This window comes from Motacilla alba, chromosome Z, assembly GCF_015832195.1.
Source record: "Motacilla alba alba isolate MOTALB_02 chromosome Z, Motacilla_alba_V1.0_pri, whole genome shotgun sequence".
In the NCBI taxonomy this organism is placed as follows: Eukaryota; Metazoa; Chordata; class Aves; order Passeriformes; family Motacillidae; genus Motacilla; species Motacilla alba.
Window position 1 is genome coordinate 74,882,096 of NC_052046.1, and position 24,506 is coordinate 74,906,601.

At 43.4% G+C, this 24,506-nt stretch overlaps 1 protein-coding gene across 6 annotated transcripts in view; it reads right to left on the reverse strand.

Moving 5' to 3' along the window:
* RASGRF2 (Ras protein specific guanine nucleotide releasing factor 2) overlaps positions 1 to 24,506 on the reverse strand; it is a 132,053-nt gene that overhangs the window by 41,404 nt on the left and 66,143 nt on the right. The window contains exons 10-17 of one of the 6 annotated variants that reach the window (XM_038123817.1): positions 23,961 to 24,121; positions 22,910 to 22,976; positions 21,979 to 22,124; positions 18,888 to 18,970; positions 16,225 to 16,473; positions 15,058 to 15,446; positions 8,100 to 8,228; positions 6,799 to 6,888 (exon numbers count right to left, since the gene is read on the reverse strand). In XM_038123817.1, the coding sequence (XP_037979745.1) occupies positions 6,799 to 6,888; positions 8,100 to 8,228; positions 15,058 to 15,446; positions 16,225 to 16,473; positions 18,888 to 18,970; positions 21,979 to 22,124; positions 22,910 to 22,976; positions 23,961 to 24,121 (1,314 nt within the window). Of the gene's footprint in view, positions 1 to 6,798; positions 6,889 to 8,099; positions 8,229 to 15,057; positions 15,447 to 16,224; positions 16,474 to 18,887; positions 18,971 to 21,978; positions 22,125 to 22,885; positions 22,977 to 23,960; positions 24,122 to 24,506 lie in introns of all 6 variants that reach the window. The other 5 variants (XM_038123814.1, XM_038123813.1, XM_038123819.1 and 2 more) reach the window with 5 other exon arrangements.

Consider the following 24,506-nt stretch of genomic DNA (forward strand, 5'->3'; position numbering starts at 1 on the left):
AAATTGTGTGATGGAGCTGTTGAAACAAAGCTGCTGTGTGCACTGTGGAACAGCTCGTCTTTTTGGGTGGAAGTATTTGCTTCTTGTCTAATGTTAACTGTCCATGTGAGGAGATCTTCACCCTCCAGCTTGAGCTGAGGAAGACATCAAATTCTCAAAGCTCTTTTAACCTATCTGGTCCAAATGTTAAATAAAAAAACACCCTAGGTCAGTTTAGATCTTGAATTTAAGTTTTTGTCAGAACAATCTCCTTGAAGCTCATGTTCTGTAGAACCGTTTCAAAATAAAATGACTGGTTCTGGAATCAACAACTTTTCATCAAGTTGTATTACATTTCCAGGAGAGAAGAAATCTCTATGTTTCCTATGTTTATGCAAGTACTTTTTACTTTATTAACTGTTGACAAAAATGGAATTATTTTGCTAAGCTGGCTTCGTCCGTAGAACTGTTCAGATATTTTAAAATCAAATTTCCTCAAGTCACAGAAAGCACCTTCATACCTTGTGAGTGTTAACAAGTATGAGGGCCTGCAGGGAGAGCAGTTTTGGTAAATAAAAACACCAAAAGGTGTTTTTCCTTCAAAAATCAATGCATGATGTCTTACTAATGCTGGCACTGTGCACTGATTCTGCGCAGAACAGATGTAAATAAAAAGTTAAGGAATGAGAAAAAAAAGCAAAAACATGTCTCAAAGAATTGTACAAAAATAAACCAGGGAAATTCACAAGTTCCAGAAGCCACAGGTGGAAGAAATAATTCTCCATTTAAATTGGTTTTATCTAGTGCCAGGGTTTGTGTGGGTGCTGTGTAGATTACACCGCTCTTGCTTAACTGCTGTAACATCTGTAGGATTTCTGCGGCAAGACTACAGATGATTGGTGAGTATTTTGGCAGGAGGTTCCTCTCCCACGTTTCCAGTCTCCCTGCTTGTTTTGACACTGGCTGTGTGACAGACTTGGAGAGGGGAGGAATTCACTCCTAAGGAGATGGGGCTCCCTGCAGCTGCAGCTCTGCTCCAGGGCTATTCATGGCAAAGCTAAAACAAGGGATTAGGAGGATACCTGGTAGGATGAGACCACTGACGTTCACCTTTCTGTAGGGACTTTTCCATATCATAAGGCAGACATGGGAGCAGATCTAAAGAACTCCTGTGTGGATTCTGCCACTGATTAAAGCAGAAATCAAGAACCAGTTTTACAGAGGTATATAAACAGAGGGAGAAGTCAATTCCTGTGTTAGAATCTGTGAGTATTGCTGTACTATTTTTATAAATTGGGAAAAGAACAAGGTGTGCAACAGCCAATTAATGGTGACAGAGCACTTCAGCTGCAGCTAACCATGAGCCACCCCTCGGGTGAGAAATGACATGTAAAAGACAGAACCTACTCTATTTATCCCTACTGTGAATATTATCATCCATACAGGCCCCAAGCTGTGCACATGGGGTGCCTTATTTAATTCTCTGTACTTTCTCTTCATGTTTCTTTTTATCTTTATCATGCTGTTAAAATAAACAACTAAAATGCAACTTTTCTCAAAGAGAACAGAAAGAATATTTTTAAGACAGGTAGAGACTAATATTTAACCAAGCAGATAAATTAAACAATAGGGAAAGTAGCACAGCTTGGTTGACATCATCAAAGCAGTTAACTGCAAAATAAGTGGGAATAATAGCAATAAAATCAGTAAGTTAAAAAGCACCTGCTGAAAGGCGTGAGAAACTGAACCATCCTGATTTAGATGAAGGTTTCATTCACAGTTCAGGACCACCACAGGCAGTGCTCCCCTAGCTGCTTATCTTAAAAGAGTTAAAGCCAATGTACATCGCGTCAGAGCTGTCCAGGGCTTTGCATACTTCTCACTTTATAAAGTTATCATTGCATGGGGACAGCAATGCTGAAATGCTGTGGCCAGAACTCTCCACAGAAGATAACTGCATGTCCTTCATGGCTGGTTCTGAGAGAGCTTGCACAGGCTGTGATTCTGTTACCCAGCTTGTCTCAGTGCATCCCAGCCAGAACTGGGAGATGGGGAGTGGAGAAGAGCTAAGGCCTCATACCCCGGGAAAACAAACTTAAAACAATCAGCAGTAAACCCCAAAGATCCCCAAACTAAAATAAATAACTAAATAAACTAACACGTAAAATTTTTAAAACACCACCGAAGCACAAAATGGCCAGAAAGCTTCAGGGAGCAGTGAGGACAGAAGACACACAGGTGACTTGTACCTCCTAATATTCGCCCAAAACACCCAACTGATTTCAGCTGCTGGTCTTGTTCTACTTTGGCAGTCTGGAAACCTCAAATGTCCCCTGCCTGCAGGTAGCTTTCTACTCTGGAACCCAGGTGAGTCTTTCCTTTGGAGTGTCCCTCAGCAGAACCTCTCTGAGCTTCTACTGATGGCACAGAGAGCCACAAACTCCTGCTCATTCTGAAACCTGGCCCCATGAAAACCATCAGATGTCCTACATCTTGCATCAGAAAAGGCAGAAAACCTTGGAATTGTAGAATTTATAGGGTTGGAAAGGACCTCTTAGAGCAGTGAGCCCAACCCTCTACCCACACCACTGCTGCTACCCTTCCCTTTTACCCATCCAGCCTTTTACAGAATGTTCTCATCAGCTCTCCAGCCCTCTCTTCTCTAAACTTCACGTGCACAGAAGTAATTTCATACCTCACCCCATCCCTGATTTCAAACTCCCAAACTTTTCCAGCTCTCACTCTCTCACCTCAATCAGCACTGTACACACCCTTCAATATTTGTACAAATTATGCATTTGCACTGTGGTACCATAATAGTCTCTCCTGTTCCTTTCCATGCAATTCCTGATGTATTCTTCACCTCTCTGGCTCCTGCTGAGCACCCAGATCATTTCAGGAAAGGCCCTGTTCCCATCCTCAGTCCTGAGCCAGTCCTTTCAGGGGCAAAGATCAGACTGTTTTGCCTCGAGTGCATCACTTGGTATTAATCAACACTGGATTTCATCTGCCACTCTACTCTTGTTCCACGTAGGAGTACTGTAAATGACACACGTCGCAGTGTCTGCAGCAGGGAAGCCAAGGAATGACTGAGCAGAAAACAAAAAACCCCACCAATGTCATTCACTCCCAGAACTGATTCACTGACTGGACACGTCCATCCTACAAAACAAACAACTACCAGGAACCACTGGGAAAAAGAAAGGCACTCTTTAAAAACAAAATCTCACAATCATGACAAAACACACAGGGGAAATAAATGAAATTTGGTTCAGCCAAATTTGAACTTCATGACTCTGCAAGTTTAGTACTGTCTCTACCACGAATAATTGCACCGTTACAAAACAGGTGATTCCACGGTGTAAGGTCTGGTTTGAAACCTTCACTTTTTCTACTAATTTCATGTGGACACTGAATAACTCTAACTTAATCTTCTGAGACTTAAAACCACACATTTTCTTGTCAAATTTGCTGTACAGCCTTCTGGTTTTTTACATCATTTGGGAGAACTACCTTTAATGAAGAGCTCGCTTAAACAGCAGCATGAAAAAGAACTTACAAATGTTAGGAATGTTGTTTTTCCCTCTCAACATTCCCGAGCTTTGATGTTCCTTCTAGTGACTGCATAATTGAAGATTGTATTTTCTCTCATACTTCAGTATTATGAATATTGAAAAGCAGTGGTTTTAACAGTACAAAAGCAGTATTTTTCAATTGAGTTAGTTCCTAGTGGGAAAACCCAGTCTTTTCCATCCTTACTTTGCTTTCTAAACAATCTGTGAATGTATTGGGTTAATTCATAAAGCGAATTGTGTCAGTGATTTCATGCAGAGCCTGATTCCAAGGGCAGAGAATATTCACCATTCAAATAAAAATTGCTAAACAGAAGTTTGTGACAGGTTCACCAGACAGTGTGATCACACAGCACATACAGGACAAGCACAGAGCCAGACCCAGCTGCTGGAATCCAAAAATGCAGGGAGCTCTCAGAACTTTGGGGCTGTAAGCCACAGCTTAGAATTAAAGCCAGGATTTGATCTGAGACCTTGGAAAAGGCTCCCAAACTCAGGTGCTAGAAGTGAGAATGTGGATTTATGGTTTAAAGCAGAGACACGTTGAGCTAAGGAAAGGAAAGTTTAGAGTTTAAGATATAGAAAAAATAAAAGTAGTTACAGAGGCTAAGACAGCTTACACTATAGCATGGGTCCATAAGACAGAATATTTCAGGACTGGGTCAAAAGCATAAATATCCTTGTTGGCAGTGTTTTATTGGTCAATAAATCCTTAAAAAGTCTTGTAACTAGAAGTCTTGTGACTTTCTGAGCCCTGTAGGGAAGATGTGAGCTGAGCTCACCCTTCCTGTCTATGTAAAAGGTAAGAAAAATAAACCACATCATCTAAAAAAACTCACAGGTCTCATCTCTAACTCATTCAAAACCCCTTCACAAATCCCCACACCCAGCCAGCAGGGGTCTAGGAAAGGCAGCTCCAACCTGCTCTCCTCCTGTGACCAGGTGGGTTACCTGGTGGCTGAGGGGAAGGTGTGGATGTGTCACTGGACTCCCACTGCACCTCCTGGAAAAACTGCATCCCAGGGCCTGCAAAGGAGCATCACCCCTGGGATAAGGACTGGCTGCTGGCCAGGCCCAGGGACAGTGGGGACAGTCCTGACCCACTGGGGACAGTGCTGGGACAGTGGGGACAATGCTGACCCGCTGGGCACAGTGGGGACAATCCTGGGACAGTGGGGACAGTGGAGACAGTGCTGGGACAATGGAGACAGTGGGGACAGTCCTGAGACAGTGGGGACAATGCTGACCCACTGGGGACAGTGGGGACAATTCTGGGACAGTGGGGACAGTGCTGGGACAGTGGGGACAGTCCTGGGACAGTGACTATAGTGCTGACCCACTGGGCACAATGGGGACAGTGCTGGGACAGTGGGGACAGTGCTGGGACAGTGGGGACAGTGCTGGGACAGTGCTAACCCACTGGGGACAGTGCTGGGACAGTGCTGAGCCACTGGGGACAGTGCTGGGACACTGGAGACAGTGGAGACAGTGCTGGGACAGTGCTGGGACAGTGCTGGGACAGTGCTGGGACAGTGGGGAGCCACTGGGGACAGTCGGGACAGTGGAGATAGTGCTGAGAGAGGAGAGTGGGCACAATGCTGGGACACTGGGGACACTGCTGACACAGCTGGTGTCTGTTGTCCAGCAGTGTCCCCAGGGAGTAGTGCTGGGCCATCCTGTTCAAAACCTGGGCCAGGGGACTGAGTGCTCTGCCAGCAGGTTCATGGGTGACACAAACCTTGGCAGTGTGGAGGAAACCTCTGGAAAGCTGGGACAGGCCCTGGGGTGCTGTGACAGAGCTGGAGGGGGCCAGGTGGCCAGGAAGGCTCTGGCTGTGTCAGGAGCACAGGGCAGGGACTGTCCCCAGGCTGGCCCTGCCCAGGCTCCATCTCCAGCTGGGTCCAGCTCTGGCCCCTCAGCTCAGGCCGGCCCTGGGGGGCTGGAGCGTGTCCAGGGAACGGAGCTGGGAAGGGAACGGAGCCCAGGAGGGGCTGAGGGAGCTGGCACGGGGCTCAGGTGGAGAAAAGGCAGCTCAGGGGGACCCTGTGGCTCTGCACAGCTCCTGCCAGGAGGGGACACACAAGAAGGATTTTGAATCTTATCCCAGGGAACAGGGACAGGAGGAGAGGGAACGGCCTCAGGGTGGAACAACAGGAATTTCCCCATGGAAAGGGTGCTCAGGCCTTGGAACTGCCCAGGGGGGTTTGGAGTGCCCATCCCTGGAGCTGTCAGCTGGAGGTGGCACTCGGAGCCCTGGGGATCAGGCACAGGCTGGACCTGATGATCCGGGATAGATTTTCCAGCCTAAATGACTCTCTGATAAAGTTTCTAACGCTGAGCATCACTGTCTTGTAATCTAAAGATCGCGGGAAGGACACAAGACTAGGAGGAGCAGTGATCCATGCTCATGCAGACATTCTTTTCTCCTGATGTCTTCTCATCCACCATCTGGTTAATGAGCAGAGCTCTAGACACAGTGGATACAAAATCCACTGAGATCCACAGGGACCATTTACTGTCTTACACAGATTTTCATGTCTGATTTTGAGACTGGGGTCTTCGAAGCAATTTCTTGACATTCCAGCGGGGAAGAGGCAAGCGTGAGTTTACAGCTGGATTGTGCTTTGTCACACATAATCAAAATGAACTGTGGATTTGCCAAGCCAAAGGGAAATTGATTTTGTAGACTTTAAAAAAAAAATGTTGTTTATCTGCAATACAACCTATGAGAGGACCCTGTTAGTGGAAGATATTAGTAGGTCAAAGGGTACACAGCAAGATAAGCAGCACATTCAAAACTTAAATCAAGTATTTTGTGTTGCACTAAATACCTTCAGTCAGTAGTTGCTTTCCAAGAAAAATGCAGTATACACTCACAATAAGTAAATCTGAATACCACCTTTGGACATAGAAAACCTCATTTTACAAAATAAAATCTTAAATTGTAAGTGAATTAAAAAGAAAAAACAAACAAGAAAGATCTTATTTGGATGCTTAACAGATCATGTACATGTGAAATATTAATCTTCCAGTAACAGGCTTGATTAGAAATATTAAGAAATCAACCAACGGGGTTGTAAATGGCATTAAAAACACCCAGTTCCAGCCCTGCTGTGGGCAGGGACACCTTCCACTAGACCAGGCTGAGCTAAGAACAACTCTCATGAGAACACAGAGGCCTGTTCTTGAGGAACATTCACCTCTGGAGCACCTGTGTGTCACCTGCCTGCACAGCACACCCGCTCACCTGGCGGGCTCCCGTGCCCGGCTGCAGCTGTGGCAATGGCAAAAGCAGAAGCAGGAGACACCGAGCAGTGGCTGTTGTCAGCAGTCTGCACTGTAAAGGGGAAGGACAGGAAAAAAATTAACTTCTACAGACTTTTTATCAACCAGCAACAAGACTTAGAACCTTCAGTAATGTTCGTAACTGTGTGGACATTGTATTTATTAACACTGTCAGATGATTTTCTGTGAAAGACAGCAGAAGTATCGTAATCATATTTATGGTTCATATTTCCACATCGGTATAATTAATGTTGCTATAGAAAAATCATCTAAGACACTGCTGAGGTGATGAACAAGATATTAACCACATAGGAGAGGAAAGAAAAAAAAAAGGTATAAAATAAAAACGACGGCATAGAAAATTAACCTAAGCAAAAAAATATGTCAGAGAATTAAGCATATTCCCCATCTTCTGATAACTGGACTCACACATTTTCCCTGGTCACTGCCCAGGATGAGCAGAGTTTTGCAGATTTTATCAGACTTTCTCTACAGGGAGTGATAATATGACACTGCCCACAGTTTTCAGCTCCTAGATCTTGCCTTCTTGCCACAAATGTGCCAAATCACATAAAATTACTATTGGTTTGAATCTAAAGTATCCTGGCAACAGGTGAGAAGGCTCAGGTCTGCTTTTGTTTTAGTCCCAGGTGTGAAACACCTGCCCAGAAACCTGGCCTGCAGGAACTGGCAGCATTTTAAATCTTCACGGACACAGCTCACAGCCCTGCTAATGATTTAAAAGAGCCACGTGAGAGTTATTTGAGGAGCTCCAGCTCTCTTTTTCCTCTTCAATTGAGCAGCCTTTTCAAATTTTGGAATGAATAATGTGAGACCATCTGTAAACGTTCAGCGTTGCACAAAGAAACAGACGCAGTCCCTCCCCATTGACAACAATAGGTGTTGTGTGTTTCATGATTACAGATGGTGCCCAAAATACGTCCCCTCATCAGCTGAAAAAAAAATATGTCAGAGTCTTGAGAGTTCTGTGAGAACAGGACTGATTCAATATTAGTCTTGAACTTGGGCACATCCTGCTTGAGCTATTTCAGAACACTGAATCACGCTGAAGCCTCAACGTGCTTCCATGCCTCATTATTGCTGCTCAAATTTAACAGGCACCACTTCACATTTTAATGGCTCTTTTATTTTTAACACCTGAGAAACAAGAAAAACACAAGCAAGCCAGGTGCTTGGAACATTATTACTGCTTTCTGCTGCCCTGCACAGCGACCAAACTCTGTTTGCCAGGACAGCTCTCACCTCCCGGCTGCCGGTAGCGGAGGTGACGCGGCGTCGAAGGGGACCTGCACGGGGACAGCTCTGCAGTGTCCACCACTGAGGTGCTCTCAGGAATGGTCCTGTCCACTGACACGGTTTCCAGAACTGCTGCTTTAAAAGAGAACAAATGTCAGTACTGACGGTCACGCATAGTTTGGTTTTACAGTTGCTTCAAACAGTACCGCGCCGTAACTTGCCACGGGATTTTGCCATTAACTCAGCAATAATTATCCTCTGGATGGAGTTAAAGGAGTGGGAAAGTCTTGTACCACTGACACAAAAGCTCATAAATAAACAACTTGGTGAAAACCAGCAAGTTGTCAGTTTTAAAGTGTGTTGGATAAAACTGCACTCTCCATCAGGAGAATATGCAGTGACATGCACACGTTATAAGGGTACTTGAACTCATAGATGTTCTATGACCTAGAGAAAATAATCCTTGTGGAATAACAAACTGTAATCAAAATCTGACCAATAAAATTGCTAAACGGCATTGCAGAGCAGACTAGCCCATTGTGGAGTTCTTTTATCAGAAGAATAAAAAAAGGAATGTGATAAACACTAATTCCAAAATGAGGGAAAACAAGCTGATAAAATACATCCTGCATTTGATGTGAATGACAGCTCTGCCTGCAGCAGGAGCATTGTGTATATAAGGCTACATACAAACAAAAACTTTGGAAAACAAAAGCTCTGAAAGCAAACAACTTTGAAGGCAAGGAAAGAAGGTGAAAATCCCAGCCTGTAAATGGACAACAGTCATAGAGAACAGCAATCACCATAATAATATGTCCTTGGAAACTGAATTTGTGCAATTGTGCTGGACTTAAAGTAAGCCAGCCCTGGGTTTTCTTGGATCTCTGGCAGTATCAGAGCAACAGGACTACCCATTTTCATCCCCCTTATGAGATTTCTTTTTAAACTTCCTCATTTTCATCACCATTCTCCACGCAGCTGAACAGAGCTACTGCAGGACAGAGTTCTCTACCTGCAAATTGCTCCAGACTGAGTGCAAGCTGTTCAGCAGGAGATGCCCAAAGGGGTGGGAGACTGCACTGACAGCATTCTAGCATTTATATGGGCCGCTGGCCGTTTCCAAATGTTCCTCGTGCTGCTCAGGTTACACTTCCAGATTTGCCAGACCACAATGAGAAATGTGAATAACTCCCCGACAGTGCCCACTGCCTACACTTGGGCGGAACAACCTGCTCTTTACCAGTTCACTTTGCAGTGTGTAGAAAAAATGTTAGAGCTTAGACAGCAAGTTACCTGTCTTTGATTAACTTCAATGCATGGCCTGTATTTTGGGATTTGCCAGGCTATCATCACATTGGTTTTTAGCCACATTGGTGGCTAAAGTAGTGCACAAGAAGAATTTGCTCAACTTTGCATAGAAAAAACTCTCTCTCTCTCTCTCTCTATATATATATATGTAAATAGTCTGTTGTGCAATTAATGTAAGAACACCCAGCATACTGCATATATAATATCCACGATTATGCACAACAGCTAACCAGTATTTTTTGAAAGCATAAAACATGAGCAAATATCATAGAATCACAGAATCTCCTGAGCTGGAAGGGACTCACAGGATCACCCAGTGCCACCCCTGCCCTGCACAGACCCCCAGCAATCCCACCCTGGGCATCTCTGGAGTGCTGTCCAAGCTCTCCTGGAGCTCTGGCAGCCTCGGGGCCGTGCCCATCCCCTGGGCAGCCTGGGCAGTGCCAGCACCCTCAGGGATGAACCTTTCCTGATGTCAGCCTGAGCTGCCCTGGCCCAGCTCCTGTCTCCTGTCCCTGTCACAGGGAGCAGAGGTGGGAGCTGCCTTTCAGGAGGAGCTGCAGCCCTTGGTGAGCTCTGCCCTCATCTCTGCTCCAGCTGAACACACCAAGCATCCTCAGCTGCTCCTTGTGTGGCCCCTTCTGACCCTTTACCATCCCCATGTCTCTCCTTTGGGCGCTCTCTAGCAGCTTTAACTCTCTCTGACATGATGCCCGAGACTCAAGGTGAGGCTGCCCCAGTGAGTGATGCTGGGCCTGGTACCCCCCAGGACAGAGATGTCCCTCCTAGCTCCAGATCACTGCTGACTCAGATCAAAGTGGACATGGACCAGCACCCCCAGGTCCCATCCCACAGCTGCTCTCCAGCCCCTCGCTCCCCAGTGCATCCACACAGCCAGGGGTGCCCATCCCAGGTGCAGAATCCATTGTTAAACCCGACACACTTGGTGAATTCCCACCCCTCACTTGCTGAGCTCTCTCTGCAGGGCCTCTCTGCCCTCGAGGGAGTTGTCATCTCTTCCCCATTTAGTGTCATCAGCAAACTTACTTAGTATTCTTTAGAGTCCTGCGTCCAGGTTGCTAATGAAGATGTTGAAGAGCACAGGGAGGAGGAGGACATGAACCCCGGAACCCCAGCAGTGAGCAGTGCCAGCCTGGTGTCACCCCAGTCACCGCCACCCTCTGTGCCTGCCTCATGAGCCCATTGCCCACACTGTTTTTATCCACCTGTGGGCTGGACAGTTTGTCCAGGTGGATCCTGGGAGAGACTGCATCCACAGCTTGGACGAAGCCCAGAAAGATCACATTACTGCCTCTCCTGGGTCACCCAGGTGTGCCACCCTGTCATGGAAGGAACTCAGGTGTGACCAGCAGGACCTGCCCCTTGTAAAGCCATGCTGACCTGTTGTTGCCAGATGAATACCTGTTTGCTCAGCTGGTAGGGAAAAGACAATGATTATTTTGTAAAATCACTGGCCTGTGGAACTGCATAATGGGGATCACGTTAAACATCAACCAAGAAGAGGAGCAGGAGAACACACTTTCATCTCCAAAATAATGAATTACATCGGTTGGGCTAACTCAGCTCCAGATTTGGGAAAGTAACACCGAACTCATGGGGTGGTCAAGTGTCACTTCAGGGCTGACAACCACCCGAGACCACTGTTCAGACCCCCGAGACAGACAAACTCATGTGAAAAGGGAAGCACACATACGTTGAGGACTTTGGGGGAATGATTATCATACATATGTTTGTTCTGGGAGACCCTGTGAGCACAGCTGGGAAGAGGAGCCTCTCCTGAGCTCAGCATGCACACACAGTGTGCATTTGAGAGGAGACAGCCCCTCGTGCCTCCAGCTGAGTGAGGAGTGGCTGCTGCTCAGCACTGCACTGCTGCTAGGGAGGTTTTGTCCATTTTTCTGTAACATGAAGCCTCAAGGTGTTTTCCAACAGCTCCCAGGGTAACTTTCTCCATGACCTTAACAGGTGCTGAAGTGAGACTGATGGGCCTGTAGTTTCCAGGGTCACCCTTCCTGTGCTTTTTGAAAACTGTGACAATGTTAACCAGCATCCTCTCAACTGGGACCTCTCCAGATGTCCAAGACTGTTCAAATATCGAGAGAAGCCTCACAATGATACCAGCTGGCTCTTTGAGTGGTCTCAGATGAATCCCATCAGGCTCCACAGATTTATAGGGGTGCAGCAGATCCCTACAATTTCAGGATCAATTGTGAGTTTATCATTCTCAAACCATGTTGGTTCAGCTCAGGGCATTGGGACTCCCTTAGCCCATGCTGAAGGGAGGTGAGGAAAACAATACATATCCCTGTCTTGTCAAATTCTCTATTTGTGAGGTGCCCACCCTCATTCTGGAATAGGCCAATGTAACTTCTGCACTGTTTTTTGCTGAAGTATTTTAAAACCCTCTTTTTATCGTCCCTGACAGTTCTGGCAAGTTTCAACTCCAGTTATGCTTTGGCTGCAAAAATTCTCTTCCTGCAGAGCACCACCTCTGTGGTCCTGCCATGTCACCCAAACTTCTCCTGCTGGGCATACACCTTCTTTTTCTGCTTTACCTCCAAAAGAAGATCTCTGTTCAGCCAAGCCAGCCTTCTATTTGATTTTCAGCATTTTGGAATTGCTGCTTTTTATGCCTGTAGGAGGTGATACCTAAAAAGTGACCCACACTAATGGACCCCAGCACCTTCAGAAGCATTTTCCCAGGGATCTTGATCACTTCTTCCCTGAGCAGCCCAAAGTCTGCTCTACTCATGTCCAAGGGTGAAAATTTTCTGACACTTTTCCTCCTAGCAACAGAGATTTTAAACTCAATCACTTTGTGGCTGCTGTAGCAAGATAGCCACCAATCATGTCATTCACGCAACCCTCTCTGTTAACAAGCAACAAATCAAGGAGGGCATCTTTCCTAGTCAGGTCTCCTAGTATTTGTATATGAAATTGTCATGCAGCTGTTTTAGTAATCTCAGACTCTAGAGAAGGGACTCAACCTGGGAAAGAATTACATCACCATTTGTCCTCCTAACTGGTGCTTTTTAATCAATTTTACAAATTCCAAACACCTGTAAAAGCTACTCATCCTGCGGGGGTGGGTTTTTGTGGACATCTTTCCATAACTGCCTCTGAAGGCCTTCAAATAAAGATCCACGCTTGTATTACCCTCTTTCTAAAATTATTTCAAGTTTCACTTCCAGGTTGGGAAAAAGGCCACAGATCTATAGTAGACTCCCACAGAGACATCTGCATCTTTTCACTGCCCCTTGATTCCTACCCAGAGGCTCTCAGTTGTGACCTCCCTGCATTCTAACCTTTCTGTTACATACAACGCCTCCCCCTGCCTCATCTGCCCTGCCTATTCTTCCTAAGGAGTCTGTAACTGCTCAGTAGGGCACTTCAATCACAGGACTCATCCTGGTAAGGTTTCACTTATGCCAGTGATGTCAAATCACTGGGACTGGGCCAAGGATCTATGCTCCTCTTGTTTGTTTTTCATGCTGTGTGTGTTGGAACAGAAACACTTCAGCTCTGGTCTGTTGCAGCCAACACCTCCCACCAGCGCTCAGTTCCTCAGGTTCTGGTGCATCACCCCACTGCCTCTCACTACCTGGTTTTGTCCCTTCCCCCTTCCAAACTAGTTTAAAGCTCTATCGATGAATCCTCCTAGTTCCTATGCTAGAAACCTTTTCCCCTCTGAGATGTGCATCCCATCAGGTGTCAGCAGATCAGGTGTTGTAGAGACCATCCCAACATTATTCCAATGACACCAGCCCCTGCTCTTGATAGGCAGACTCCTGGAATGCTACAGTGGATAACTTCCCTGTTAAAATGAGATTTTTTTTTTTTTTTTTTTTTTTTTTTTTTGTTAAACAACAGGCAGCATTCTGTAAAAACAACCCCTTGGCACAATGAAACGTCTAATTTATTAGCAGGGCACTGCTAATTCATTCAGTAGGGAGCAGACATAACTTTTCAAACACATTTGTCTTACTTTGTATTTGGTAATCCTTTTCTTCTTTCCTCTCCTTAATTTTTTCTTATTATATACTAACAACTGAAATTGGGCTACATTTTGCTCAGATTTACAGACCAAATTCTTCACACTGTAAGCCAGGCCATGTACAACCATTTTTAAATATTAATTTTAGGAATAATAAAAGGATTTTTAAATTGCATCGTTTGCTGTTTAGTGTAGCAACAATAAAAAAAAGATTACTGCAAACTTCTTTTCCAATTAAGAAGATCATTCCTCTGTCCCCAAAGGCAAAACAATGTCCACTTCTGTTTCCTATGAGACTGGAGTTACTTCCTTGCTTTGCCATCTATAACTGCAATGCTCCCAACCCTAGACACCCACACTGAGTGCTTTTATCAACCAGCTTCAGCCCTCTGGAAGTAAAACCTACTCCAAGGTGCCTCACAAAATCCCTAGAGGAAACAGGCATTTGCTCAGGAGCACTTAATCTATTTTAGACTTGCACCTTCTGGAGGGATAACCAGGTGACATTTACACCACCTGGTACAAATGTCACCGATGAAGCGAGCACATCACAGGCATTATTTATTTGGATTACTGAAGGAATCTCCCTGGAAAACCAGCCCCCTATGCAAACATGTTAAAGCCGTTAGGTCTTTCTTTTTAACTCAATATTTCACTTCCTGCAGTACACGGTACAACTCAAAAGTCTCTCACCTCAGCAAACACAACTGGCATCAAATATTCTCTTCTGCCTTTCTCCTTACACTGCACTGAAGCGAAAGCAGACAAGGTGCTGAGGGTTGCAACGAGATGAGCTTTAAGGTCCCTTCCCAGCCAGACTGTTCTGTGATCCTACGCCTTTGCCATGCTGTTGCTCCTGGGAAGGAGCAGCAAAGGGCTGGGAACAGAGAGCACATCAGAACCTCGACCAGAGGAGCAGCAGTGTGCCAGGACTGCCCTCCCCTCTCTCCCACAGACAGTGGGTGCAGACTGGAAGAGATAACCCAGGCTGAAAGGCCCAAAGGGATCATCTCCAGCACCAAAAGGGCTCAGGCCCCAGATAAGAACCAACATCTCAGTCTGGAGAGCAGATGTGGGGACAGATAAAAGAAATATTCCTGGCTGACAAACTGTAAAAGACACATGGATTACCACAGAGGCAGAAGCCTCCGACGCCCTGAAAGTGTTTGAGACTTCTGCCTGGAGTTTGGACACACATTCCACGGATGCTTCCCTGGGGATTGAGGGACAGGATCTCAATGGGTGCCCCACCAACAGCTGGATGGTAAGATTCATTGGATCCTAAGTTGTATTATTTCTTCACCAGCTGAAACATCAACAGGTACCTTTAAAACCTCATGCTGTGTATATCTATTAGTTATTTTCTTTTTGTCCTTATTCCTGTGTAGTATTAGTTTAAGTCTTACATCTATTTGTTTTCTTTCTATTAAATAAACAATTCATTCTCTAATAGACCGAATCAGCCATTATTAAAGAACCTGTGAACAAGAGTGGGTTTTGGGGTGCTGGCCACCTCAATAAAGCTGCTGCCTGCTGCCAGAGGCCTGGGCAAAGGCCAGGGACTTATCCAAACCCCTGCAACCATTGGTAACAAGCAGCGAGCGGCCCGCCGGACTCCAGTGCTCTGTGGGTATGGAATACCTCTGCGGATGCTCCTCCTCAGCTTGTTGCAGAGGTCCAGGCGTGGGTTCTCCAGGCTGTCCTCGGCCGAGCCCGGGCTCTGCTCGGGGGACGACAGCCCCCGGCTCAGGTCCAGCGGCGCCTTGCTGCTCGTGGGCGGCGGGGACGTGGCCGGGCTGTAGTTTGAGGTAGGGCTGCTGGCCACAGACGAGGCTGAGAGGTCCAGGGCACCGATCCTGGAGTTCAGCGGGGAGGTCAGCGAGAGTTTGCGGGTCCTGGCGGGTGAGGAGGTCCTGGAGAGGGACAGGGGAGGAGGAGAGGAAAACTTGCGGCAGAGGTGTGGCGACTTCCCGTCAGCCAGGTACTCCCCTCTGTTGTTCTGACTGGTGGCAAAGAACAGCTCCAAGGACCTGAGAGGCAGAAACACAAAAAGAGCAACACGGTTATTGTATTTGTGGGGTGCCCTGTGGCAGGAAGGAATGATGAGTCTGACTCCATGTGCTCAGAAGGCTGATATTATTATTTTATGATACGTTTTAATATATTATACTAAACATACTTTTTAATATATTATATTAAAGAATACTATACTAACTATACTGAGAAATACAGAAAGGATACTTAGTGCTAAAAAGATAATAATGAAAACTCGTGGCTCTTTCCAGAGTCCTGACACAGCTTGGCACTGATTGGCCAAAGGGTGAAAACAACTCACAGCAGAATCCGATGAAACAATCACCTGTGGGTAAACAATCTCCAGACACATTCCACATGAGCAAAACACTGGAGAAGCAAATGGGATAATATTTGTTTTTATTTTTCTCTGAGGATTCTCAGCTTCCCAGGAGAAAAATCCTGGGCGAAGTAATTCTTCCAGAGAATGTGAATGTGACACACGGTAGCAAACACTGAACAGATTTAAGTGAAAACGCTTCAATTTTGAGCAAATATGCATGGCACTGCAAAATCTGTGGCGACACTTAGTCCTCAAAGCTTGGGCACATAGCTGAGACAGACCCTCCATAAAACTGACATCCTGTTTACAAACTAAGAACCTTTCTCTTAGATTATTTACAAGCAGAAAATAATGAGAAAAATGCCCACAAATCGAACAACGACCGAGGCCGTGATGTGTCTCCCAAATCTGTGACAGAGAGGTCGCAGGAAGGCGCAGACCCCCGGGCTCACCTGACAGGGATGGAGGTGAAGGGCCGCCTGTAGATGTCAGAGAGCTTCTCCAGGACCACGGCGGCGGTGGTGAAGATGCGGTAGGTGTGCAGGAAGGTGTTGAGGAAGTCGATGCTCAGGAACCGCAGGTCCGTCAGCCGCTCCAAGAGGCGCTCCACGCTCGCGTAGCGGATCTGGGGGACTTTGCAGGAATTCAGCGTCTTGCTGAAGCAAATATCGATGTCATCTCTGTGAAGACGGGCGTCGGATCTACACAGAAGTCAAATTTAAAACATCTTACCAGCAACTGATCATGGCTAAGGTGATGCTTGAAATTTGAGCTTTCATATTTTCCAGACTCTGCACTGCATCAGTACGTAACCCTGAACTCCATGTAAAGTGCCAGCAGTTCTCCTCACAGCTCAGTCACACAGAACAATCCTTTTCCAGCCCCAGAACCAAGGACACCGCTGCAGCTTCAGCCCCAAAAAGTGCAAACAACAGAGAATTGAGGAGAGCAGCCTGGGAGAGTGGGACTGCAGAACCTGGAGCTGGAATTGCACAATGAACCCCAATTTGGAAATGGACCAAAACTCATAAAAGTGTGAAAACTCGTGACTCAGGGTCCATCTTGGGTGTAACCACAGCTGGGCTCTTGTACTGCCCAAGATGTGTCCTTTGAAGGATTTTTAATAAATCTTTACTTTATTCCTTTAAGTCTGTCTAGCCTCTGCTCTAGGCAGCCTCTCAAGGCATCAAAGGAGTGGTACCCCTTTAGCTGTTCCTGTCAACACAAAAGCAGCAAATATTTATGCACTACTGTGTTTCATCAATGCAGGAAAACATTTAATTTGTGGTGACAACTGCTTCCATAACTAAGGGAACTTAAATCTTATTTCTGGCAAATGCTTTACACTTCAAAGCCTAAGAAACTGTTAATCATGCTAACATTTCTGAAATGGAACAGGTGGCAGAATTGTCCCCTCTTGTCTCTTTCAGGCTATTGTGGCCCATAGGTTAACATTACTAAAATCTCAGTATGGAATAATTGATTGCAATGTTTCCTGCTGGGATCTAAAATAAAGTAATGGATCCCAAAAATTAACCCCTTGGCTAGGTTTAAGGCTTACCTGCAAATTAACACCTGCCTTCAGCTCCAAGAATTACTTTTTGTTTTAAGAGAAGAAAGAGGGAACAGCACAAAACATCTCAAATTTCAAAGCAGAAACCAAGAAAAAATTTTATTTAAGTGAAAAAACCAAAACCAAAAACCAATAAATTTCTGCTTGGAAATAAAATAAAATAAAAAAAAAAGAAAATCATTTACACAACTCTACCCATAATGGAGGGCTTTCCCCCTCAAATTCTGTTTTGCTTAGTTTGTAAATAAACAGGATGAATACTAAGTAAAGCATCTTTCAATACACCCCATCTTTTTGTTATAAATTATTGGACTTTCTCAGAAGAATGATCCACACAATTCTGCACTCTATTACATACAAGAAACAACAACAAAAAAATTTTCATTTCTTAAACTAGGCCCTCCAAAAAGTGGCCATTTTTTGTTTACATCATCCAGTGACATCTGACTCGGAAAGTCAAACTGTGCTGCAAATCAGGCAAGTCAAATTTAAGAAGGAGAAGACCAAATTTGTGTCTGTTGTGAAGGTCCTGCATGTTCTTCACAATTAATATTCCCTTCTGCTGGCATGGGGACTGAGGTCCCGACATACTTTGAAAGGGGACAAATGTACCTGTAAAACTCAGCCGGTGACAGAAGTTTTTACACACTGGAGAGTTCCTGGAATAAAGCTGCAGACAATAAAATGCCTTATTTCCAGGCATCAAAGGTGTGTGCCCTAACAGTGTGTTCCCAGACGCTTTCTCTCTCCCATTTCTAAGCACAAAGAGAGGAGAGGAAACAACTACAGAAGAGGCATTTGAGAAACCAAGAGATGCGACAGATAACAGTGAGAAAGGGAATAGTTTTATGCCTATTCTTATGTTTCATTTACTTATATATTCACTGGATTCTAGTAAGTAAAACTCATGTAAATTGAGGCATGTAGAAGATCCAAGCTGTGTTAAAAATCTGGAATCATGTACTGAAAATATCTCACTAGAAACAAAAAAACACTTATTGCAATAAATAACTGAGAGAATCCAAAGGTAAGGGAAGCAGCCTTATAAACAATGATGCTACTTTGATGTGATCAGTTACAATCATGAGAAAAAATAATTTTTTAACAGAAATAACAGAAATAACAAAGAACAAAAACTTTGGCTAGTATAAGAAAATACCTTTGAAAATGGTACTTGTCTGCAGTCACATAAATTCTGAAGACATTGTAAAAATGTCCAATAAAATTATGAGATGACAAGGAAAAGCTGAGAACAAAATCACTCATCTGAGGCATAACTGAAGCCAGCTACTCAAAACCCAGAAAAAGCTAAATTGTGATCCAACACTGTGAATGCAGAGTTTACCACTCTGAGTGATCCCTACAACTCCATGAAAGGGATTTGAAAATATATATATTTTGGGATAGAGAATCAGTTCCATTCAACCAAAACGGGAGGAAAAAAAAAAATTAAAGGTTTGCATTTTCTAAACACATGCTTTCTCTTGTTAAAATTTCTATTGAAGAAACACAACAATCAATTTTGTTCTCTGTTGCACTTACTTGATCATATGTGGCACTGTGACTTTGGAGTTTTCTTCAAACACTATTGTCATTAATCCATTGCACCTTATATTATCAATGCACTGTGGAAATGAACATTGAAAACTGTTAAAATCAAGACGCTTTCCATATCCCTGTAAGCTCGAAGCGCAGCTCTTGCAGGGCATGGGCTGATTAAGACAAGGTACTTTATCAAATGAAAAGCAGTGATGCAAGAATTAGAGTCGACATGCTTCTCTAGCCTTTGCCTCTCAGGGTACTCTGTTCAGCAACCTTTTTTTTTCCACATGATTAAGTATTTTGAGTGGGAAGTGATATGTCCTTTGAAGCTTCTTTGAAAGAGACCAAAACTCATTATTTCTAGTGTTTCCTGAAAGAGTGTAAGCTTGAGAAATCAAGACCACAAGAAAGTCAGAATGTCTTATACTCCAAGGGGTCTGGTAATACCTTAACCTTTACTCTGTGTAAAAGACCAGAAGGGAATATAAAAAGCTTCCAGAAACACATTTGTAAAAACAAATTCAAGTGGTGCTCCTTGTGAAACGCAGCTGTGAGGAAGCTGTCAAAGCTGCTCCGGCAAACTCTTTATAAATGTTTGAGGCTGGGAATTAGGAGGGACTTTTAAGCACACTTTTATGTAGTTCAGATGAGCCCAAACAAGGAAACAGAGCTGGGGAAGGGGCTGGACCTGCTACCAAACCCTACGGGGATCTTGTGGTCATTATACTTTCTACTTTTATTCATATATATACACATCTATAAATATAAATATAAATATAAATATAAATATAAATATAAATATAAATATAAATACATAGACAATCTCCTTACATCAGTAAAAAGGAGTTTCAGAAATTATCACACACATTCATCCTGACTTCAAGAACACATGTAGCTTTCAGGCTGTGGGACATTTAATTTCAAACCAATGACTGGTATCGGATTGCTCAACCCTGATAATTGCAGGCCTCTTCAGGTTTAGATTACATCTACAGTTACAAATTTAAAATATCATCTATGCAGATTTATGTGGGTTTCAATTCATTATTTTAAGATTATTTGGAAAGTGCAGCAGCAGTAATTCATAGTATGATTTTCTCAAATCATTACCTAAAAGCAGTGAGAAACACATTTAATAGAAGTACTTATATTTCCCCTATTTGACCTTGAAATATTTCAAAGAAGCCCTTAGCACCAATCATGGTATCAGACAACTTTTTAAATTATTATAATTTAGGCTAAGAATGGACTTAGTAGTGTTCTTAAACGGTCTTTCCATGCCAGCAAATAGCTCCAGTAATTTTACATGTCAATGGAAAACAATAATTCCCTGAAAATCTGTTTTGTAAAAAATTCTCCAACCAGGTTTGTCTGTAAGACAGCAAGATGTAGCTCACGCTGTATTTCGAGATTTTTATTTGCCTATTTTTGTTCTTTCCAAAATGTTAATCCAGCACAAAATAAGTCAGAATTCTTATTTTTTAAGCAATTTCTCCTCATTATGATGATGATTCATCTGGAGACGTTGCCAGCAATCATAGCAACTTTGGAAATGCATGATATTCCATGATGATATTCCTCTAATCAGCTATTTCTCTCTAAATTAATAGAGGATTGGACCTGAATTCAGAACTATGAGAAATGTATGTTCTTGTTTGTGTGCATAAACAAAACACAAATAGCCTTGATTTAGCTCTGGTTAACTGGAAGTTCAGAGGGTTTGGGTTTTTTTGCATTCAACTTCTTTCCACAAATAGGCTATGACAAAGTTCGTCTATTATGTTTAAAGTAAAAGCAATTTAAAAAACCCCAACAACTTATCCCTGACATTTAAAAAAATTTAAATACCTTTTTTGTTCATTCACAACATAGACTGCTCCTGCATGCTGTCAGAATGCTCAGCAATTATTTATAATGGTTTGTTAGTATTCATTTTTGGTGGAAAAAAGAGTTTATCCCATTTTCTTACTACATTATTGATGTGATATGGTATTGTTTTCACACTAGGACTCAGGTGGTTTTGATCTGTTTGAAAATCATGAATAAACCAGTACTATCCTTCTTCTTAAATCAAAATATGTGTCTAGATGGGCTCTCCTTACACATAAAAATGCTTACCCCTACGTTTGTCCATGGGCAATTCTGAAATTTATATCCCATCTCTGTTCTCGAGAAACACATTCCCTGGCGACTCAAATGCAATGAGAGAATTTTGAGGGGAACAGGCAGCGCTAAGGGTTTTTCACAGTAAATCAAAGGCGTTCATCACCCCTGTGTCAGCCTGGTTTTAAGAATCTCAGAGTGAAGGAAGACCTCACAAAAACCAGGGGAGAAAATGTCTTAGGTTGGAAATGGGGGTGTGTATTCTATCTCCACCTGTCAGAGCTGGGGCAGTTATCTGCTGATCATGGGGCCGTTTTTCTTTATCTCTCCCACCCTCCAGGAGATCTCTGCTGTTCATGGGCCATTCATTATTAATTATCTTCTGTTCCTGGCCACTGAGGGTCCCTGCATGGCTGATAAAATTCCATCATCCCATAGGAGATGCTCTGCCCAGGGGAGGAGCCAAGCATTCCTACCTGGATACAATCTGAGCTTTGGGAACAGCACAGCAGCCTTTGCCCCCTGCATTCCCAGAGGAGCAGCTTTCTCCTGCCCTGCATTCCCAGAGGAGCAGCTTTCTCCTCCCCTGCATTCCCAGAGGAATTCCAGGCCCATCTCCAGCAACCCTGGAGCTTTAGAGGGAAACTCCAGCCTTGTGCAGGATCCCTGCTCCAGCAGAAGCACAGCTGGCCCTGCAGGAGGGCTGAGCCACCATGGAATGGCACTGCTGCCACCACCCTGACCCACAGGGGGTCAGCTCCTGCTCTGACTCGGGCAGGGTTGTTTTTAATTTGTACTATTGCATTTGTATTTTTAATTTTCCTAGTGAGGAGCTGTTATTCTTATTCCCATATCTTTGCCTGAGAGACCCTTAATTTCAAAACTATAATAATTTGGAGGGAAGGGGGTTACACTTTCCATTCCAATGGAGGATCCTGCCTTAGCAGGCACCTGGCTTTTCACACCAAGACAGAAAAGCATGAGGTACCTGGCTGATGTCACTTGTCCATGCAGCTTTCTCCTGCCGTGATGGGGCCAAAAGGACAACAGTGAAAGGAGGAGCATCCGTGGGCTCCACTATCAGCTTGAAATCCAGGTGTCCAAACACCTGCCCAGAACCTTTTGCTTTGCAGCCAGAGGGGGGAAAGAAGTCACACCGTGAAATGCCACAGCATAAGACAAAGAAAACAGTGATTTCATTTACAATGGAAGAGCAAATCCAATCATTTTGTCATTCACATATGCCAAGCACAAAAAATACTGGGATTTGCTCTTCAAGATAAAGTTTCTTACAACACTTGTATGATAATACATCCTCACCATAATATAAGTACCAGTCAAATTAATAAAACTACTTTCACAATTCAAGTGCAAAACTTGACAAACTGCAGGATGGAAAACAAAAGGAGTAACAATAAAATCGGACTGAGACTACTGTATTTTGTAATGCCATTTGAATAAGCTTGCAGTCCAGATTCGTGGGGAGCCCAAGACAAAAATCTTCCTATTAATTCTCCCAAATCAGTCAACTCCCATGTATTCCAGAAAGCTAATTATTATGCTGCTTATTCAAGGCTTTTTTCCTTTTATTGTTTTTTTTTTTTAATTATTTTTTTTCCCAAGATGCTCTGGGTGAATTTGAATACAAAAGCCAGCAAATAATTTGTCACATTTCTTCAGCTAACCCTCTTGAAAATCCAGTAAGGGGTGTTAACAGCAGGAACAAATACAACAAAACAATGACCCATCCAAGCCAGCATTCCATTATTGAAACAGCAATTTTACTGGATCAGTTTTACACTGTATTCTACTGGTTTCACAACAACATATCTATTTGCTCTTATGAAAAAAATAAAAAAGGGTACTAATTTTAGGAAACTAGAAACTGTACTTACTACTGACAGCTGAATTTAACTTACAATCATCATCACTCGCTTCTGTCTCCTCGACCAGTGTGCATTCTATCAGAGACAGAACACCTCCTGTCTGTGGAAACAAAGCACATTTCACACAAATGTTATTTATTCCCATTTGTCACAGGTTTTTTTAAATGTTGACAGGCCTGACTCTAACATTCGACATTACTCAGAGCTCTAAGGAAGATACATCAATTTCATGAGGCACACTTTTTCCTTAAAGAACTAAACTCAAACTGAATAAATATAATGTATTTCTTCATCCAGCAGATCAATAGTACAATGCACAAATCTTCTTTCACTTTCACCATGCTTTAATTTATGGCACACACAGACCTGTTCACAAGTTCCAAAAAAGTTAGCTAGAATTTAATCTTCTGAATTTAAGTGAAATACATGCAAGCTTTTTTAAAGGTTCCGTTAGACTCTATTTATTTTGCATAAGTACTTGAACTACGTAAGAGGTGAAAAGTGGGAAGGCACATGACCCTTAACAACCTCCTGGTATGCCAAATTAAAATTCCATTAAACATAACCCACTCCATGAACTACCAACATCTCTTTACCCACAAGCCAGCACTATGAAAGATTCTCAACAAATATAACTAGATTGTTCTTAGATGACATTTTATTTAAAGAGAACACGCTGTTCAGGAAAACTGAATTGACTTTGAAAATTAATTTTATTAGAGCTCTGGAAAATGTTCTTTGGCAATTCTGCAGGGTTGTACTGACTGATTTATGCACTGAAAACTGACTTAAATTCAGTGCTACATACACTGAATTTATTCACTACTTCAAACAAATAGATACATCAATGCCTTGTTTCTAATGCCCAGTTTACTAGAATTAACTGAGTCTAATAAAAGACAATTGACTGAACTCTATTATTTGCAATGAAAAGACAAAGCAGTTAAACATTGTGCACCACCTCCCTTTTGTTTATAACCACTAATGCAAAGCTCACGTGAAACCCATAAAACAGCAAAATGTTGGCAGTTCACCAAAGATGTGCTTTCATTTTGAAAATTAAATCATAACATGAAGTCCATACCTTAAGAAGATGCAGTTTTCCTCCTGAACTTCTTGTACAAATTAAGAAGTGTTTTGTAAACAAGAAGCATTGTCTTTCTCCTTCTTTCTTCAAAGACAACGAGCCGAGGCGAACTTTACTCAGCTTTCCCCTCTCAACTGAGGGGACCTGGATAAGGGAACCTGGTAATGAAGGTGCAAAATCTACTGTATTACAGTAATATTTAGTAGGCAGTGCTCAAGTTGTTAATTCATTGACCACTATGATGTTAATTAACGCAACTCTTCATTCCAGTATCAACGTGTATCAGCGTCTCTTTCAAGCACAAGCCAATCCCCTTTTTACTGCACAGGTTCCCTTCTTTTGTTATCATAAATAGACTCAAGTACAGTCTAGACTAACACTTGTGTACATGGCAGGATTAGATCCAGGGCTGATTAGGCAATTAAACACTCTGAGAGGCCATTGATCAGAAAATGTGGCTGAGCAGCAAACACCACTCTTACAGCCACTGCACTTGCAAAAGACACTTCAGAAGAACCAAAGAGACAGAGAATGGAAAGAACA